At 31.3% G+C, this 21,262-nt stretch overlaps 1 protein-coding gene across 1 annotated transcript; it reads right to left on the reverse strand.

The window, feature by feature from the left end:
- Positions 1-9,565: 9,565 nt before the first annotated feature.
- IBS1 (Protein kinase superfamily protein) lies at positions 9,566-16,618 on the reverse strand. The gene is made up of 9 exons (XM_028086363.2): positions 15,673-16,618; positions 15,232-15,516; positions 14,338-14,655; positions 13,447-13,674; positions 13,102-13,196; positions 12,214-12,301; positions 11,570-12,100; positions 10,203-10,335; positions 9,566-9,986 (listed from the first exon to the last, which is right to left on the reverse strand). The coding sequence occupies exons 1-9, from the start codon at positions 16,015-16,017 to the stop codon at positions 9,967-9,969; spliced, it is 2,043 nt and encodes a 680-aa protein (XP_027942164.1). The 5' UTR covers positions 16,018-16,618; the 3' UTR covers positions 9,566-9,966.
- Positions 16,619-21,262: the final 4,644 nt, after the last annotated feature.

Here is a 21,262-nt window from a genome sequence, read left to right on the forward strand (position 1 = left end):
ATCCTCTATCATACTTGAATCGGAATATAATCTTAATTTTTTATGACTTAAACTGTATTTTCTTTTAAATTGAAAAATTTATTGTCATTTACAGAAAAATTATCTATTTCAAACGATATGTAAATGGTTAAAGCACTTATTTGTTTCAACAAACCTTATTCTTATTAAGAAATGCTACTTTTTTACAAATTAATCATCATATCACAACTTCATAATGAATATTTTTTTTTCATTGAATGCAATGACTATCATTATTTTGTGGCAAAAATAAAGAACTGAAAAGATGTTTTATTTTGTCTTTATATCACAGAGAAGTACATTATTCCCTTACTAATATCACCTTTATGATAAATTTCATCATTAATACTTTCGTGGCTGAATTATTGTGCAGAATGTTTTCATCATAAATGTTTTCTTAATGAATTACTTATTTATTAAAGTGTAGAAAAAAAATAGTGTAAAACTGTAGATATATTTTAGTGTTTGTATAAAAAATTGAAAAAACAAATGAAACGAACAAAATTGTAAAAACCTTTTCATATTATAATTTATTATATATACCAACATTTCAATAATTATTTATATTATAATATTTTTTTAATAATAAACATACAATCTGAGACAATAAATATATTTTAGTAAATAGTGACGAGACTCGTTACTCAAATTAATTACAAAGATTATGATTAAATTTATCCAGTGTAACTTAGTTGTTAAAGATATTTTGGTTATGATTTTAACTAAAATAAATTTAATAATTATTTAGCATTTTCTTAAAAAGTTATTAATTATTTTAAAAACTATATTCTATGTGTACGTATATGTAAGTATCAATCTTGAAAACACATAATTCATTTAAAAGATATTAAATGATATAACATTTAATAAAAATTATACTAACATAAATTAATATATATAATAAATGTGTAACTTTGACTTGTAGTTGAAAAGAAATATAATTGTGTGAAAGTAGGAAATTAAATGAACTTGGCTAATCCCATAAATGGAGGGATGCGACTCTTTTATCCACAAATACAAATCAACTTCAACTTTCTATCATTTCCCCAATCCAACAATGTAAAACAAAACAAATTTCAAACCTTTTCTTTTCAAATTTCTTACAACTCATTATTTTTAGAAGATGAATGATAAGGTTGCAAAAGGACACATCCAATGTACCAAACCACAAACTCTTCATACTCTACAATATAACAATTAACTAAAACTAGATTAAATTTCATTCAATTCTCAACTAATTTATTTAAAAACTTTTTATAAATGGATTATTCAATTCTTTTATATTTTATTTTGAGCTTTTTACATATTTGGTTGTAGTTTCCTTTATTGGTTTTAAATCTCATCATTTAAATGTTAGTTCTTGTTGTCTCCTCACATTTTTGTACCTTGATGGCATTGTTATTGCTAAAATTGATTATGTTTCACTAATTCTCTTTTACCATTCAAAAATTTGTCTTAAGGTGAAGTTAATTCTACAAATCTAAGACCCTATAATAATTTTTTTAATTACTTTTGGTTGTGGTCCCTTCTATACTTTGATGATGATGGTCACATACCCCATCTTAGAATCCTCATCTACAAAGAAAACACAATCATTCATAATTTTTGCTACTACCCAATTGTCTTTGTACTCGACATCTCAACAATTTCATGCAAATCCCAAAACTGCATACTTGTCCAAAATCAATGTCCTCTTCCATTGACATTGCCTCGTTAACAACCCCATTTTTATTGGCAATCATAAACTTCAACTCATTGTAGGATCATCTGTTTGGATCACCATGTATCCAAGATAACCCTAAAACAAAGGCATGCTTTGTTAGGAACAACTAAATTTAAACAACACATGCACATGTAGCAGTAATAAAGATTCTACATTACTTGTATCTGTATGATGGTTTAGTGATAAAGTTAGAGGAGAGGGTGACAGAGATTGTAGATTCAAATTTTGATGGATTTTTCGAAAAAGGATCACTGGAGAGATTTAATACTAATGAGATATGAGTTTAACTCACACATAAGGGATAACCACCATTCTTACCCCAAAACCTTAAGACGATAGGTTTATGGAATACTCAACTCTCATTTTTATTCAATATGGACTTAGACTCACACTTGGATTTTCAACAATTTTTTCACTAACATTTAAGAGTTATAAAGATGATTTGATGAGTTTGAGAAGAATGGTAAAAAAGATTGTGAGTACACTATTAAAATACTAATAACTAACATTTACCAATAAAAAAAATTATACATTATACACATTTTAAGAATTTGATGAAAATTAAGATTTTGCTTCTTATAAATATGAACTTTAAACCTTCACATATTTCTTTGGGATGAAGTAAATATAATTTCTTTTTTAAGTTTACTAGTATGCTCTGAAAATTAATAAAGACCTTTTCTTCTCTGAACTGTGAACAATTCTCCTTTTTAAAATTGCCATGATCAAAATAATTGTACATGATCTAGTAGGTTAAGAAAAAGTCTTGGCGGGACAATAAATAATGAAAAGAACTTTATATTATTTATTTTTTTTACCTTTAAAAGGAGATCAAAGCAGCTTTTTTGAAGTATAAAAAATAGGTAAAATCTATTATCGATCCGATTTAAATATTGAATTAGGTTCAAAGCATGTGGCTTGCAGTGTAGTTTATCTTCAAAGCATGTGACTAGGGTTCAAAAACACTTTATAGCAATCACACATCAACTCAAATTATAATAAAAAGAAGTTGCTTTACATGGGTTAACAGGTCATATGAAGTTCAATTCAATCTCATTAAGCTTTTAAAAAAAAGTAAAAACTCAAATTAATTGACTGTAGTAATACATCTCTTAAAGAGTTAAATGGACTATAACTTGTCTAAACTTTTCTTTTTAATTTTTTAAGTATAAGTTTATATATATTAAATTATATTTTGCTCTACTAAACTTTATTTTAAACTTATACTTCTTCTAAAAGTATTTGAAATTTTTAGTTTCATAAAAATTTTCAATCAACTTTGGAAGCGTCAACAATGGGGCACAATTATCTTTCAGTGTAATGTGTTTTTGTTATTTATTTATTTGATTATTTATGGTTTAATCGGTTGTGGGTACAAGACTAGCTTATAGTGAAGTATCGGCAATTGATGAAAGATTTAAGTCCAATCAGAAGGCGACAAATGGGCCTTATCAACCCAATTGTTCCTAACTTTTCTCCTTGGATTCATAATGATTTTGGACATAATCAAATTGTGTTTTTCTAATAGTGACTTTGGATCCCTCTATCTATTATTTTCCTCACAAATGCTACGTCATACTAATACAATTCTGTGATATCTCATGGGAATAATACACTATATTAGGTTTTACATCAAGTGTATTTAGTTTTGACATAATACCTTTTTTTTTAATGAGTATTTGTATAAATTGTTTAATACTTTTTCTAATTTTTTTTATTCAAAGTGGTTTCCATATTCATTATAAGAGTTTATGTTTTTTCTCGTCATTAATTGTTATTATTTTTTTATTGAGGGAGTCGAACTCACAACCTCTTTCATCATTCTTTCCAAACTCATTAAGTCAACTTTATATATAACTCTTAATTGTTAGTGGGAAAGTTGAACCTACGACTTTCTCTTACCCTCCCTTCCAACTTTATCACTAAATCATCCTTATATCTACATGTGTCAATTTGGTCAATGGCCCATGGGTTAGCCCTAACCCACTCCTTGCTAAGTCTCCTTTGAGGGGATCCCCCAAAATGAAGGGGCCAAAAAAAGCCGAAGCCCTCAAATCCTCCTCTAAAGTGGGTTAGGGCTAGGGTCAAGGTGGGTTTGGCCCACTAAAATACTTTAACTAATTTTTAAAAACAATATTTTGAGCTTGAGTCAAAGATGAAGTCAAGTCGTCTCAGGCCGACCCGAATTGAAGGTCGAGACTAGACGACCGAGCTAGGTTGGACCAAAGACCGAGACAGGTTGGCTCGGGCCAAAGACGAAAATGGGAAGTACCGGGCCAATGGTCGAGACGAGCAGGAACAATTTGGACAAACAGTCGAGAAATGTCAGGTTGAGGTGATGGCCGAGACGATCCAACCCTATTTTCTCTCACTTTGAAGTGAACATGTTTATCACCCTCAAGTCATGCCTCCCTAATTTCTCTGAATAATAAATTTTCACAAGTGAACAGAGTGTTAGTCTCACATCTACTTCAACATAAGTGCAATGAGAGTTATATAATAATTTATAAAATTTCTTGCCTCATGTAACAATTTGAATTGAATGAGAATTGAATTGCTCGTATAAAAATCATTTTTCTTGTTTTTAGGTCATTAAATAACTAATTTTCCTATTTTTTATTTAAAAAATCTTCCTTTGAAAAGAACCAAACCAAGTTTCTAGCACTTATAGAAAAAATATAATTCTTCTAATTGAATGTATTGTGAATTTCTTTATCAACATTCTCTCTCGTTTTTTGTTTATAGTTTTTGTATTTTCTTATTACATTTCTTCCTTTTATAATTATACGTTTTTTATTCCCTCAAATATAACCAATATTTGTTTATATAATGATTTATGTAAAACAGTAAATGCATTGATCAGACTATTTATGAAAACGTGAATGTGATAATTTGTTTAAACTTAGAAATGTGCACTATTTCTGAAATATCAATTTAATTGAGTTTTAAAAGCAAAATCATAAATAAAAAGAAAAAAAATTCTAACAATATTTAAGGAACGAAATAATGTATTTAAGAAAAATAAATATTTTTCGTTTTCATTGAATAGTTAGATATTATTTCTTTTTGAATAGTAAGATATCATTATAATGGATTTAGGTTTTTTTTAAATGATTTAAATACTGGTTTCGTAAATATATAATTTTAGTTCGTTTGATTTTTTAATTATAAATTTAGCCCTCTAATTTTTATATATATCATTTACTTGTTAATAAGAAAAAGTTATTATATAAAAAATATGTAGTTAATTTTCAGATTTACTATTAATCGTCCCTATTATCATTGATAGACATATAACATTTTCTATTATATAATATTCTAATGGCTAATTAAAATTACTTAAATTTGAAACACTAGAGATGATCATATTTACGATTAAAAATTTATAAGATCAAAATTATGCACCATAAAACTATAGGGTTAAAAGTGAATGTAAGTCTAATTTTTTTTTTGCATATTAGTAGAAATCAAAACCCCTACCAAGAAGTTGTAATGTAGCTATTTGGCATAGTAACCTCATCTCATTATTAGGTAACAACACTCTTAGGCTAATGAGTAAATTAATTAATTTAATAATATATTAGTTTATTAATAATGTCTTTCACTATATGAAGAACATATCTTCTTAGAGTACCTAGAAAGAATATGCGATTTTAATTAGGTTAAAATTTCCTACATTTCATCAAATTTTACCTCTCATCTTATTAAAAGTTAATGAAAAATATTTTTGGTAAAAAAAAAAGGTGATTTATTTTCAAAATTATTTATTATATTCTTAAAAATAAATTCTAAAAGTGATAGGAGAAGCGATAGGGCATAGGAAAAAAATAATAACAAAATACATAAAGTAATTACTCTGGTTGTGGTGGTGGTGACATCACACTGTAGTTGTGATGGTTGTGGCATGGTCAGCGTTGCTACTCCAATTGTGGTGATTGTAGAAAAATAAACAATGAATTAGGGCATGAGTAAATTAAATCTAAAGAGGGAAACAAAATTGTACGCAGTAAAATCGAACTCGAAATCAAACGCAGTGAAATCAAAATCAAACGTAATGAAATCAAAAATTGAAATTGAAATCAAACACAGTAAAATCGAAATCGAAGGCAATGAAATCATACGTAGGATAATCGAAATCTTAACGCAGGAAAATGAAAACGAAATCGAAATTGAAAGTAAGAGATGAAATCGAAAGCGAAAAAGTGATAAGAAGTAAAGAGACGAGATTGGAAGCAAAGAGAACGATCTTGATTACAGTAAACTTCAAACATTGAGGCATTGCAGGAGAACGGTGGAGGCATTGAATGAGAACAACGGAGAAGGTGTTCTTCTTCCTACGTTGAAATTACCACACGACAAACATGAGAGACTCTCTTTAACTGAAAATTTTAAAAATTATAAAAAAAAAGAAATGATATACAGTCCTCATAAAAAAAATATGAGATGTAAATTCGCTTGCATTATCAAGATGAATTTTCTTAATTGGATAATCTGGAAAGTGAACTTTTAATTGTGCTAATAATTTTGCACACGTTTGATTACGAGTTGATAAACAAATATGTGACCATCTAATTGATTCATCAATTAAAATCATGAAATATCTAAATAATTCACACGATGGGTGTATTGGATCACAAATATCACCTTGTAGTCGTTTTAAAAATGAGATTGACTCATTTCTAATTTTTCTAGTAATAGTCTTATTATCAACTTTCCTTTTTGAACATACAGTACATGGAAAATCATTGAATTGAAGAAGTTTTTGACTCTTAAGTGAGTGTTCACATGAGTTTTTTAACTATTTTTTGCATCATAATAGATCTAGGATGACCCAACTGATCATGTCAATTAAGGAATTCATTTTGATTCATAAGCTTCTCGCTTACAATGACATGTGTTTCAATTGCACTAACATATGTGTAGTACAAGCCATAAGAGAAGCTTGATAATTTTTCCAATACACATTTTTTAATTCAATCAATTCTAGTGATATAAAGATATTTCATATCTCATTCATTGTTTGTCTCAATATGATATCCATTTAGACAACTATCCTTAGAATAAGTTTCTATTAAATTTCGTGGTAAAAGTATAGTAGCTCTTCTAAAGCCTTCAAATATATTTAAAGTAGAAATAATGTTAATATTGACTTCTGGCGTAATCAAACAAGAGAAAAACAAATATTACTCTTGAAAATTATATGAATTGTTGCACTATCAACATGACACAATATATTTATTAATTAATACAACATTACTCCATACTAAACGATCATACATATAATAACATTTTGATAAACTTAATAACCTTAACTCATTGAAGGTACCACCCAAAAATTATCAATTCTGCAAATCAAATAATATCAAATAAAATTAAGTATAAAACATCATCTCCAAAATAAAAATTGAACCTTTATATATGTATATGTATAGTATAACAAAATAAAAACCAGAAATCTATATCAAAACCCCAATTTTAGATTCTTACACATAATACGTACATTTTAATATATCATTGACTTAAAAGATAACCATTTGTAATATATGTATAATGTATAATATTGATAATTATCTGTAATATATAATTGCAAAATTAGATTGTCTTAAAATTAAGAACATAATATGTGAAAATCTATTTCTTAACACTCACATCAATAAGGTGATCAATGCTTTCATATGGTTTAGCAAAGAAAATAACAAATCAAAATGAATGACATCCATATGGTCATAATCAAAATCATCATCTTCATAAGCAAAGTGTGTTTCTAGATTCTTCTCCTTATTTTTTAAGATGCTTTAGTGTACAATAAGTACAACTCAAATAGTCTTTATCACCGCAATAATTATTTATATTTTCATCTTATTTGCCATTATTTTCACCTTTTTTACAACTATGACCATGAAAATATGAATTAAAGATATTGTTACATTCACTTATGGGAATGGAACAAAATCAGTTGGGCATATTTCATGATTTTTCATTAAAAACTTCATAGTTTTGTTTAACCACAAAAGTCATGAAATAAATTCAAAATATTTGTGAAATCTCTTTTCACGATATTGTTCTTCCGAGAGCAAATTAGTTGCCCAGATGTTTTATTCTCTCTTTAATGGCATCACCAAGACTCATTGCATCCAAATGTATTCCAACATTCAATATCCAATATAAGTAATTCTTTATTGTAATATAAGAATCACAAATTCAAATTTTGTAAGATTTGACATATTTAGAACTAGCACATAAAATAATAATAATAATAATAATAATAATAATCAAAACAATAATAATAATCATCATAATAACAATAATAAGACAAAGATGAAAATTGATAAAGTCAAACAATTCTTATCACAAAAAAAAAAATACAAGATAAAATTGTAATTGAAGAAAATGATTAGAAAGGACATGAATTGAGACACACAAAGTATTGTCTTTAAAGAGAAGAAGCTCTCACTAGCCCTAAGGTGATTGAAGCATGGTGTTGATAAGATAACATGTTATAAAATAAAGCTAATCATAAAGAAAAAGAAAAGAAAGAAGAAGAGAGAATAAAGAACAATTTTTCTAAGTCTTATTATTGACAGAAAGAGTCTATACAAAATGTAACTCATAAATAATACAAATCAAATAGTTGATACAAATATTTAAATTTCATAACGAACAATTAATCATATAAATAATTGTATCAAATTAATCAATCATTAATTCATAATTAATATATATATATATATATATATATATATATATATATATATATATATATATATATATATATATATATATATATATATATATATAAAAGCCAAGTGTGAAGTGAAGAGGATAAACACAACTATAATTACTCCAAAATTTATTCTCTTTACCTATTCTCACCCAAAATTATTTATTTGTATTCAAATATTGTAATTACTTCTATCCTTCAAACTTCAAGTTTTCACTTTAGGAAATTAAATTTATTATATTTTTATTTGTTATTATATCTTTAACTTGTATTTATCACCGGTAGTAACTTTGATCGTACTTAAATACTCTTAATATGTATGATGAAAATGATAAATATATACATATCTCATTGTACTACGATAGAAACTGTTATCACTCTCGAATTCTCTAAATATCCCTAACGAAGATCCATACAAAATTAAAGATCTAACATTTCACATCTCAATTCTTTCTTCTCTCATCTTCTATTTCTTTTTGGACTCTACTTTTGAAGAATGTACGTTTTACATTCTAAGAAATCTATTCCGAAATGAATCCAAGCTTGCAAAGAAATCAAGGAATGTATGAAGAAATACCCGCAAATTTAATGTCTTCATACTTTTACGAAACAATTTTATTGTATTACCACACGTGTCCACATCTTTATTGTATTATTTTTTAACTTAAAATTTAATTGTATTATTGTTAATATATTCTTTTAATTTTGGATTATTATGATTATCAATTTATAACTTCAAAATACTTCTAATTCTTTTTCAACCCACAGAACTAATCTAACAATGTTCTACAATTAAGGACAAAAGTGACAGTTTACCTTATTTATGTACACACTAAAGTGCTCTGACATTTTATTGGATTTTTATGGTTGAATTGTGTGATGAATATGCATGACGCGTTTGACTTTCAACAAGTCGATCAAGAATGAAAAGTGAGAGAATTCAAAACTCTGGACCAAAAAATGAAGCAGTAGAAATTGGAAGATAGTATAATGCCGAATTAGGCACCTTCCTTTCCAGAAAATATGTATATATATATATATATATATATATATATATATATATATATATATATATATATATATAAATCGGGAACGCTGGTTCATTAAAACCATAAAAAATGATCAAATAATGATGACTACACTATATTCTGAAGTCAGTCACGGCATATGAAATATATACAATTGCCGGACGAGACTTGCATGTAGATAACAATTAGCAAAGGCTTGTAGAGGGAGGGAGTTTAGATCATACAAAAACGAATTATTATCTATAATTACCCGAAATGGGGAACTCAAACCTTTTTCTTTGCATTGGTCACCAGATTTCTGTAGATTGAAATTGTTGAGTGAGTTCCCAGCTTAACTTCAGTATACCGGATCAAGCCGTTAGACAGTGTCATTGTACAAGTCTGATTGATCAAAGGAGTGTGCTTGAGGAATGAGAATAGGCTTCTCAGTAGGACTTGGATCATTTTGATATTATCTCAACATGCAATTTCATGATTTACTTTCTCGCCTTCTTACCTGCAATCCAGAGCTCACAAGTTAAGAAGAAATGTCATCTCAACATTCTTATTGAGAGATAGGGCAGGGAATTCCTTAGTGCCTAATCTATGGTTAACTTCAGAGTGGTGTACGTTCTTTCATGATTTCAAGGCTGAGCACAAAAGTCAGGGAGAAAAGAGATAACAGTAATGCAATTGGGACAGTCATGAGCTTGATTTAATATGGCCCTCATACCTCTCTGAAACCATGATCTCCGGACAGTTCGCCGTATGTGACGCTCATGCCTTTCCAAGAGCTCATCGACAGTGTGCATTTGAGATAGCAGGGGCCCAGAAAATTCAACCCTTTCTCCTTGATCTTGAAAACTCTGCATGGATAGTAATGAATGATACTCAAGTCAATGCAAGGAGTCAGAGACTATTGCATAGTTTACATTTGGTCCAAGAATTTGATACAGGTAGGGCAGAGCACAGTAAAGTAAATAAATTTCTTAACAAAAACTGAAGAGTATGAGCTCTTATCATGTACTGATTCATTTATGATCATATGATAGGAAATGCAAAACACAATGTGGTAGGAGTTTGCTCTAGGACTCACCTATGGTCTCTGTTTTTTATTTGTTTTATTTTTTTAAAGTATTATTTTAGTTTTAAGAATCAGTTTGGAGAAGTTATATGTTGACTTATAGGAGGTTGGTTAATTGCAAGTTATGTTTTCTATATTTTGAAAAAGTTATGTTTTTTAGTGTTTTAATATTGTAATTATGTGTTGTAAGAGTTAATGAACTTCTTCTCAGGTGTCGAAGATCAGTTACTGTACCATTACAATACTGTACAATATTGTTGACATTATTGAAATATATATTGCTTTTCAAGATTGAAATCGGTCCCAAGTCCTATTAGCCCAAATTTCTGACACAAAAATGTCAACAAAATAAATCAATTCATTGAAAAAAAAATCAGAAATCTTAAGTTTAAACAGTGTCATCATCTCAACCATGGTTCATAAAACCAGACCAAACTGACCGTTTCGACCAGCAATCGGTTCCCGATCCAGTATGATTGTGGTGGTGCAAATTTGATGATGCTTAGAAGTAATATCAAAGCGATAAAACTAGTCAAAACAGTTCAATAAAAATTAAAAAGTCACAATTTTACTTTTTTTCTTTTAAAGATAAAAAAAAAATACTGATCATTTTCTTTTTTATTCTCTATATAAACTCGTTATTATTAATTAATATTGGTGTATATTTTTAAATTTTTATAATTTTAATTTATGTAGACATATTATTTAAACTGTTATATATATTTCAAAAGTTAAGAACCTATAAATTTATATTTTTTTTAGTTTTTATCATTACAAATTATGACTATATTTTTTTTAATCTAATGTTTATTTATTTTAATTAACCATTAAACTTTTGGATTGATTTAAAAAATAAAGTGTCATTCTTCTTTACATATTTTAATGTTCCAATTAATTCTCTACATCATAATAAATTCCTAATTCCGACTTTCTCACAGTAAATTAATCTCTACAAACAAAATTAATATGCTAGCGAGTTAACTTAGATTTCATCTCACGGCAGATGGCCAACTTACCAGGTTATTTCTCTTGGATGCTGAATCTTCTCGGTGATATATGGCCATAGACAGCTCTTGTGAATGGTACTCATCCGAAGCATCAAATGAATCTGGGCGATCAAACTTACTCCACTGATTCTGCACTGAAAGCTTAGAAATTTCAAGCAGCTGATGGCCCCTAGAATTGACGCATCCCCCACAAAACTCTTTATTTTCCTGGTTTGTGGAGTCCAAATTATTCCTTGAATTTAATGTAGATGGTTCTGATGGATTGAAAATATGTCCTCTTGAAATAGTTCGACAATGGGATCGAAATGAAGCGTCATCTTTTCGGGTTTTTGCCCATGCAAATCCACTTGATGTTGAAACTTGTAACGGTCCAGAAAGGGGAATATCTCCTTGAGAAGCATTCTTCGTATGGGAAGCATCTTCAGCTTTACCACTGGATGACTTCTGTGCTTTGCCACCTATTATAATCTTCTCTTCTTCATGGTTGCGGAAAGATCTACCATTGACCTTCTGGGAAGTCTGAGTTTGACTTGCTAATTCCTGCAAGTGCAACAAGTGAGAATTATTTTAAGCTAATTAGCCCATTACTGTAAACCAATGTGCATGCGCATAAGAAGAAATGCTAAGATGCAGAATTGAAAGTAAAGACAGACCTCTGCTGGGGCTAGTTTACTGAATCCCACTGGCTTTCTGGATGGTTTTCTTGTTTCAGTTCCACGAACTCGTCCACTAATCTTTTTCCTAAAAGTCCATTATAATTTCATGAAAAAAATCAAGAACAATATACAAATAATGCTAATGAAAATGGAATTGTGAATAATAGATTTTGTTCGATTTAATTTGTTAAAGACTGTTGATTCACTGAATTTTTCTGTTTCAAATCCTTTAAAGATATATATAAAAAAGACAACATAGCATTAGGATCCAGCTAGTGGGGTCTGGGGATGTTAGAAGTAATAGTTTTGCCGCGGCCGTGCAGAGAGACTATTTTTGAGGGCAGATATGCTAGAAAACATAGTTGGCAGCCTAAAGGAAAATCTATTGGCTACCCGAAATTTTATTCTCTTCGTTTTTTTTTTTTGTAAATGCTTTAATATTGACAAATTGAACTTCTTGAACATTGTTACGATTTCATTTTTTTTGTATTTTCATAAATCATAAAGTTTGGATATCACTCTAAATATTTTCTAATTCCGTTACTCTGGTGTCTAGGTTCTCCTTAAAAACATCTCAATAAAATAATCCATGGAAAAATCTAGAAGTTGAAGAGAAGAAATATGGACGTTATAAAACAGTAAGAACTATTCCCTTCTCATTTTAATCTCTCCCTGAGGCCAAAACTAGACCCTGATCAAGTTTTCAAACTAAAACAAACCTTCTATCACAGATTGGTTAAAACTAAGTGAAATGCAAATGCAGGCATTTTCTTGATTTCACCAGCCAAATAAGAGGTAATCCAGAGACATCAGTTGAATATGTAACAACTAAAGCATTACTTTCGAATAACTCTGCATAAAATGTGAAGTGAATATTTGTCTCACCTTGACTCTTCCCTGTGTTTTGCATCGATTTCCTTGCTAGGTGGGTATATCGGCAAGCTTGATGGGTCACACGCATAAGGTTTTGTTTTGAAATACTGAAAGTGATAAAGGCCGTTGTATCAGAGTACAGTTTTAGAAAAGAGTTCATATCATATTTCAATGACTCACATAATCATAAATTTTGCAGATAAATGATGAATGGCTTTGTATCTAGGAATAATGTCATAAAAACGAATTGATTCACATGATGGATATCCACCAAAAATATTGGCAAGAGAAATCAACAGATAATGCAAGAAAGATTAATGCTATGCATAACTAATGATATGCACAAAATTAACCTACTTCCGATGAAAGAGCAGATGTAGCAGTCCCACGTTTGTATGGTTCTACAGAAAGAAGAGTTTGTAGTAGATGTATACTGGTAGCTGGCAAATCTTTAAAGGATTGTCGAAGGCAACTATCATATGGTTGTTGTGGCTTAAATAACGTTGCATGAGGAAGTTTAGTCTTTTTCCAGTATTCATCAGGTGGTGAGCCACAGAGCTTAAAAATTTTGTGCAATTGTTCAACCTGCATACGTAACAAAAATGAATTTAGAAGAGTTTCAAAACAACAAATCAAACAGTGTCAATTTTCATTTCCAACTGATTCATTTATTAACCACAAAACTGACTAGCATCCGGTCTAACATTTTGAAAATTAATGCTAATAGGTATCATACATATTCTTTAGTTTGAGTACATTCTCCACTTTACCTTTTGAAAATATAGAATGGGGGAAACCCTAAACTACCGAGCAGGCAATGATAGCAATCTAAATGAACCTATTGATAGATTGCAGTGAAACCTCTTGCAATAGGTATGGGAACTAAACTTCTGCTCTGTTAAATATTTGACTGCAAAAGTATGGAATTATAAAAGCTTCTACCATGTAAACATGAAGGCATGTTGGAAAATAAAACATCTCTATTCTGAAAAAGAAAAAGGAACCTTTGTCATAGGAAGAAAGAGGATATCAAAATTACAGTATCATTTCCATATCAGTTGTTTCCTTATGTGTTGAGGCATTATCAAATTTCTTCATTCTTGTACATTATCATATCAGAGTTATTTAAGATTTACCTTTGACTCATATCAATAGATTAGCCATCTTTTTCTAACAAAAATGTAACAACTTCACTACATTAACATGCACCATAACAGGGCAATTCATACATTTTGGTAAGGCTAATACCTCCGTTCTCCCCTGAAGTATAGGCTTCCCAACAAGCAGCTCCGCATAAACACAGCCAACACTCCAGAGATCCACAGCCGGACCATAGTCCGTCGAACCAAGCAAAAGCTCTGGCGGCCGGTACCACAAGGTAACAACACGACTAGTCAGAGGTTGCCTGTGCCCAGAATTGACATAATTCGCCAAGCCAAAATCCGCTACCTTCAAAACCCCTTCATTATTTACCAAAAGATTCGACCCCTTAATATCCCTATGCATGACTCCCCGCAAGTGACAGTGCTCAAGACCAGCCAACAACTGCTTCATGTAGCACTTAATCTGCTCCCACAACAAAATTATTCCACCCATTCAACAATAGAATCACCAATCATATCACACCCCACGACAATACATTAATTACTTGTATTACTATTACTAAAAAAAAACTTGGATAAAGTATCCTAGTTACTTTTGGTACTTTAGTTAAAACTAAAGTGTCACTGTATTCTAAATTAATATTACTGAACTGTTAAAACTAGTTCACAGGATAAAAGTTGTCTTCTATTTATATCACTAATGAATATAGAATCTCCATCGTACATCCTCATTTCAAAGATTAAACAGCTTGAACAGTAAAATTTGTAAAAGTGAACATCACAACTACGAGTGATCTGACAACGAACTACAAATTTAGCAACAATTACCAAAATAAACTGCTGCAATCTTAAGAATTTTAGATTTTGATTTAACGGAAAAACTAATCGGCAGAGTCATAATCATAATGAATCCTGCTTATATAAATATATACATATATTCTTTTGCCCGTATTCACAGGTGGATATGAGATGGAAACGAGATGCACAAAAGAAACCTGCTTCTGTGTTTCTTTGAAAAATGTGATTAGTTTAGTAGTACCTGTGGTTCAGTGAATTTGATATCAGGGGAAGACAAGAGCCCTGTGATGTCATGCTCCATGTACTCAAAGACGAGGTAAATGCTACACGACAGCCTCGAAGTAATCAAGCCCTCAAGCTTTATTATATTGGGATGATCAAGGCGTCGCAGAATCAATATCTCACGCGCCATGAACCGCACACTCTCTGGTTCGAAATTGTCGAACCGCACCTTCTTCAATGCCACTATCTTCCCCGTCTCAAGCTCCCTCGCCCGAAACACACTGCTATACGTTCCCTGCCCTATCTGTCGACATCAACCATCACCCACAAATTACTTCATCATCATCATCATCTTAATAATAATAATAATTACTATTACAATAATAATAAACATAACAAGTAATAATAATAAATTAACAATAAGGTTAGTTTAACTTTTGTTTATTAGGTGACGGTTCACCTTCTCGAGTTTTTCGAAGGCATCGGCGCAGAGGGGGACCCAGCCGTGAATGGCTTCGCCGGCGACGGCGCTGAGCCACGCTGGCCAGCCGGCGGCCACGTGTTCTCCCTGAACATACTTGTGAAGGTTCCCCAACCTGAAGCTCAACGAGTCGCAATTGGAACTCGTTCTCCCCGACTCACCGACCTCGCTCTGACTCGCTCCCCCCGACTCGGTCCTCTTCTTGCTCCTCTTCTTCTCCTTCCTCTCCGACTCGCCCAGGACCGCAGCATTGCTCCGAAACGCGCCCGAGTGGTCAATCGCCGGCGTCACGGACACCGCCTGCTTCGAGCTCACACACCCCATGGATCCCGGTCGGATCCTCGGCCCAATTCAAACTGCCACACGCAGTCTATGCCACGCGTCTTTTATACTTGTGCGAAGAAACAAAGAAACAAAGCAAGAAACACAAAGCGAAGCTGAGCAAAGCAAAGCGATTCAATTAGCAAAACGCAGAAAGTGTTGCTTTGTGTTTCTCAGTCTGACTGCTGCGGCAATTGCGGGAGACCGGGGAAAAGAGATTTAATGAGGAAGGAGGATTATAAATTTTAATTTTTTTTTTAAATAAATAAATTGAAACACTACAAAGTGGATCCACTGGTAGTACCTATAAGCAGAGGCTTCAATATGCATTAAAAAATGGAGAAAATTTGGATAAAGTTAACCAACAATAGTTAGGCAATCTTACTAGATCACAGGTAAAATATTTTTGGATACGCAATTATATTTCATAAGCTATTTTATTGTATACATTGATAAATAAAGGTAAAAATTTAGTTTTACTTAAAAAAAGGTATATTTTCTTGCAACAGTATTAATCACCAGAAATAATAACTTTTTGGGATAAAACTGCTTCATTTAACACTGGTCAATCCATATTTTTAATAATTTTGTAGAAATTAAAAGAAAAAAACATGGGATGAAAAAGCCTGAATCAACGGAGGGAGGGACCTATAATGGAAAAACGGTGAGTGCGTGCAAAAAATGGTGTTTGAAAGAGCTTATATATTCTCTGCATTTGTTTGCATTCGTGTTTTGTTTTTTGTTTTGTTTTCGTGTTGTGTTCTTTGGTTGTGTTGGGTTGTTCCGAAATAGCCAAGGGAGGCGAGAATCCATGCATGGCAGAGATTTGGCTTGCAGTAGCTGTGATGTGTTGTGGGCAGCTTCTTCTTCCGTTTACTTTGGATTTTGTGAAGCGCGTGGCACGTGATCGTGTAACTCACTGATTCGTCTGCAAATGATTTGATTAATTATTTAATTAATATTCTGTTTTGCTTTTCACACTGGTTGGTGTTGACTTGAAGGGTACTTGATTTGTCTCCTAATTCTTAATTTCGGTTTCCTTAATTTTAAATTTAGAGGTTTTACCACTTCACGCCATGGTGGGGATGTGAAAGAGAAACATTCAGAAACATCCAATTGATTTTTGTTAATTGGGAAGAATGGTTAAATTGGTAATTTGGTTTTGTTTATAGAGAAAGATGAGAAAGAAAAAAAAAAAGATGGATGAGGTGTAGACTTTACATTTCTAGATCTTCTTTTCTTCCTCTCCCACCTCTGACAATTCCTCTTTACTTTCATCACTCTCATGGCCCACACATTACTGAGTTCATCTTGAAAGGTAAAATAATAATAACAACACCAACAATGGTGGGCCAAACATTTCTCTGCTACCAAATTCTCCATGGTGTGGTGCCACTCTGGAAATGCAACTTCCACCATGTTCACATTCACCTTACTTGTACTTAATCAAATTCACACTTCAACTTGGAATTGAATTTATTATATACGAAACTAATTTGTAAGACTCTCTGAGCCTTGTGATGTGGGACTTGGGAATTTTCAAAAGTGGGTGTGAAGGGTAGTGATTAGGGTTGGAAGATTAAAGCGCACTGAATCAGTAGTTTGGGTCCATCATGTCACCCAGCAGGAAATTAGTCCAATTCATCTCATTCCAATTTGATTATCACAAATTAAGGTTCTAACTATTGCCATTGCCACCCCCATTCAACCCTCCTCACACGAACCAGAGCAATGAATGGTGTTAAAGTTCAACACCTAAATCAACTCTTTTATTTGTTGCGTGTTTGGTGGAGGGGGTGCATTTATTTTTAATAATGAAATTTTATTATAGAAATATTTTGGTGGTTATAGAAAATTCAAAGTTATATTTATTTTAAAACTAATAGCAGCAAATAATATGTGCCCTATTGTACATACTTTTAACATTTTATTATTTTATTATTACTATTCAAGAAGTACACAATGAACTGTGCATGTTGCTTAAATAAGCTGTGTACTACTTTAAACCTTACCATTGTTACACATGTTTAAATACTTTGCACAAAATAATTACTTCCATGCTAAGATTACCGATGTGAGCTTAATTTAAGTATATGAATGTCATAGTTAACCTGTATATTATAATGTTTAAAATAATTTCTTCATTGATATTTTTTCTTTACAAACATAAACAAGATATACGTAATGTGATATAACAATCAATTTTATTAAGCAATGTTTCTTTCTTAGTTTGAAATACATTCTCAATAAAAAAAATAGAGAAAATAACAATAAGTATCTTGAAAGTACCAATAATAATTTTAAGTTGGGTTGATATATAAGGATTTTATACATACAATTGATAGATATTAAATTCTTAAAGTAAAGTTTGAGTAAGAATTGTGTTACTTTACATTGAAATCAATTTGACACTCATCGCAAACTTGATAGTTTCTTGCAGCTAAAGTACATATTTTTTTTTTATCTTTTATTTATTTGTCAAATTGTTCATACAGATTTTTCCTTGGAAACTTGGGAAACGACATGCCGACCAGCCGGTTTCATGACTAAGTCAAACAACTGAAAAGCAACTTTTAAATCCGGTGCATGCTAATTAATTCTCTATAGTTGAACATTAATTATTATAATAAGAGTTTGCACTTCAATTATTATTTTGGTCATTAGTTACTCTCGATATTGTTAATTTAGAATGGTGAATATCTGTTATGGAAGCTTTAGAAATGATTAAGCATGGTGAATCTATAGATTTACAGGGAAAGATGAAAAACATAATGATTTTCAGTATTTTTTGGTACTCACAGGGCACTCACTGCACTATATTTCTGTAACAATTTAGTGTCACAAGGTATGTTAACCGATGTTCGGTCAAAAATAATTAAAGAAAATCATTAAATTTTTAAGAATTCATTAATATTAAATAAATTTTAAAATTAACTATTAATACAATTTTCTTTTATTTAAAGAAAAAAATATCCACAAATATTATAAATATTATATGATTGAGCTTTAGTGATTTTAATCGATTAAAGATAATATTTAATCAATTTAAATAAAGTTTTTCAGCATGGTTTCAACTCTTATTATAGTGATTAACATTTGAGGTTTTCTATGGATGATTTTCTTTTTTTTTTTGTTGTGAAGGTTTCCTTATATGATTTCAGCACCAACATTGTTGTTCAGTTTAAAAAATTAAATTTGAATTTTGTCTTAATCACCCTTCAATGCTCAATAACAACTATGTCACTCAAGCTATTCATTCTTCATTTCTTTCCAAAAGTGTTGTAATTCACCAAAAATGCATTAGTTTTACAATTATTTGATATTCAATACATTATCATGTAATTTCTAAGTAAAAAAGTTGATTCATTTTCGGTCAAAATAATCATATGCAACTCAAGTGTAAAAAACATATATAAAATCAACTAATCACACACTTATGAAGAGGTATTTAGAGTTTTATCATACTAAAATTACGTTTTAATTTGTTAATATTAACATTAACATATTAAAACATAGTATGTTAAGAATGATTTTAACATTATTAACTTATTGAAACATAATGGTTCATAATGCACCTAAGATTTAGTGATTTTAATAAATTAAAGGAACAATTTAATTGATTAAAACAACATTAACTTGAAGTGTGAGAACCCTTTTTTTGCTTTTCTCTTTCTATGTACTCTCCCTCTCTCTGCTACCATCCGCACATAAACATCACTCCACTCACCTTGCACTTTTCTTCCTTACCATTTTCTCTTCCCTCTCTCTAACAAACAAGGGGGTTTGGGCTCCAATTCAGTTTCTGAATTTGCTTTCTTCTTTCTGTAACAGCAATCCAATCTGAGACTAGCACAGAATCTCCTCCCCAAGTTGTTCATTCCATCCCTACGCGTAAGTTGGTCTCAATTTCTCAGTTTGCCTCCAAATTTTCTAAAATTTTTGGGTGCTTCAATCTTTTTGAGTTGAACTAGGATTTATACTTACGTTTAGAAATTCCTTTCCAGCTCCTTAGGTGCTGAAATCGAATCATCTTCCGATTGAGAGCTGAATTTTCTTATGATCATTGAAAAGGTAAAGGAAGCTAACATTTTTACTCAAATTCGTATAGAAATATGTTTGATGAGTCTGAATTGCATGTTTAAGTGTTGAAATGATATTTGAATTGCATGAATTGGTGAGTGATTAATTTGTGTATGAAGAATCTGGGCTACTGCATGTGGGAACAGGTTCGTAATCTGGTATTTTCGCCTAGGCGAGTGACTCTCGCCTGAGCGAAAACACCAGGAAACCCACCCATGTTCCTACGCGAAGCCTCGCCTATGCGAGCTGAGGTCGCTTGAGCGAGAGACACTCTCGTCTAAGCGAACCAGCTTAGCCTGAGCGAGAGTTCGCCCAGGTTTTTATTTCTTGCCACTGTTAGGGTCTCGCTCAGGCGAGACTGACTCGCCTAAGCGAGATGGCCTCTCGCCTGGGCTAGATTGTCTAGCTTGAGCGAGAGCCACTGCAGTGGGGTGCTTCAGTTGCTGTTTTTATCAGTGAGATTATATGTTTTAATGTGGTTTTGTGCAACTAGTCTCTTATATGCTTGGAATGTCATTATCAATGTATTGCGTGATGAAATTGGATAAATATGAATTATGAGGAGTTGTGGTTGGAATAGAATTTCAAGGGAAATTCAGGTGAACTTGTTAGTGTGTGTAAGGACGTGAGAAATTCATATCGGTTGGTATCCTGAAACTCCAATAATCATTCACGCTCAGATAGAGCAGAATGGATTATGTCGTGAGAAGTAGCAGGAGGTCCTAGTCTTTTGGACTTGATCAAGTCCTAGACGTGAAAGGGACTTACCTTGGGAACGGTCGGGTGAATACTCCTTGTGTCCAGACTCTGCAGAATCTGGAAACCGTTACAGGTGCAAGCCACCAAGAGCTCTAATGTCGCTTACACAATCTGGATATCGAGTCTAGAATTATATAATCGAGCTATATGTTATGAATGATATTTATATTGTGAATTGTATCATTTTCTCTTATTTCAGTTAGCTTACCCTTCTTGTTTATGTTTGCTTGCCCCTGTGTGTTCTCCTTGCAATGATCACCTACGGTTGGTGTTAGCAGAGCTGAATCCAGATGAAGATAAACCTCTTCTGAGCAGGAGTTGATGCTTTTACCGAGATTTTCCGCGGTAGTTTTTGGGTTTGATGCTGTGCAGTTTTGGAATGTGCAGTTTAGCCTTTTTCTTGTACCTA

This window comes from Vigna unguiculata, chromosome 9 (assembly GCF_037176805.1).
Source record: "Vigna unguiculata cultivar grain cowpea cultivar isolate G323 ecotype 2 chromosome 9, ASM3717680v1, whole genome shotgun sequence".
Lineage (NCBI taxonomy): Eukaryota > Viridiplantae > Streptophyta > Magnoliopsida > Fabales > Fabaceae > Vigna > Vigna unguiculata.

What these genes read in the sequence shown, in the direction of transcription:
- IBS1 (XM_028086363.2), bottom strand. Translation starts at nt 16,017, where the DNA reads ATGGGGTGTGTGAGCTCGAAGCAGGCGGTGTCCGTGACGCCGGCGATT. An exon ending in TACTTCAGGGGAGAACGGAG is followed by an intron (nt 13,675 to 14,337) that starts GTATTAGCCTTA and finishes TTACGTATGCAG; the next exon opens with GTTGAACAATTGCACAAAAT. An exon ending in AAACACAGGGAAGAGTCAAG is followed by an intron (nt 12,302 to 13,101) that starts GTGAGACAAATA and finishes ATGGACTTTTAG; the next exon opens with GAAAAAGATTAGTGGACGAG.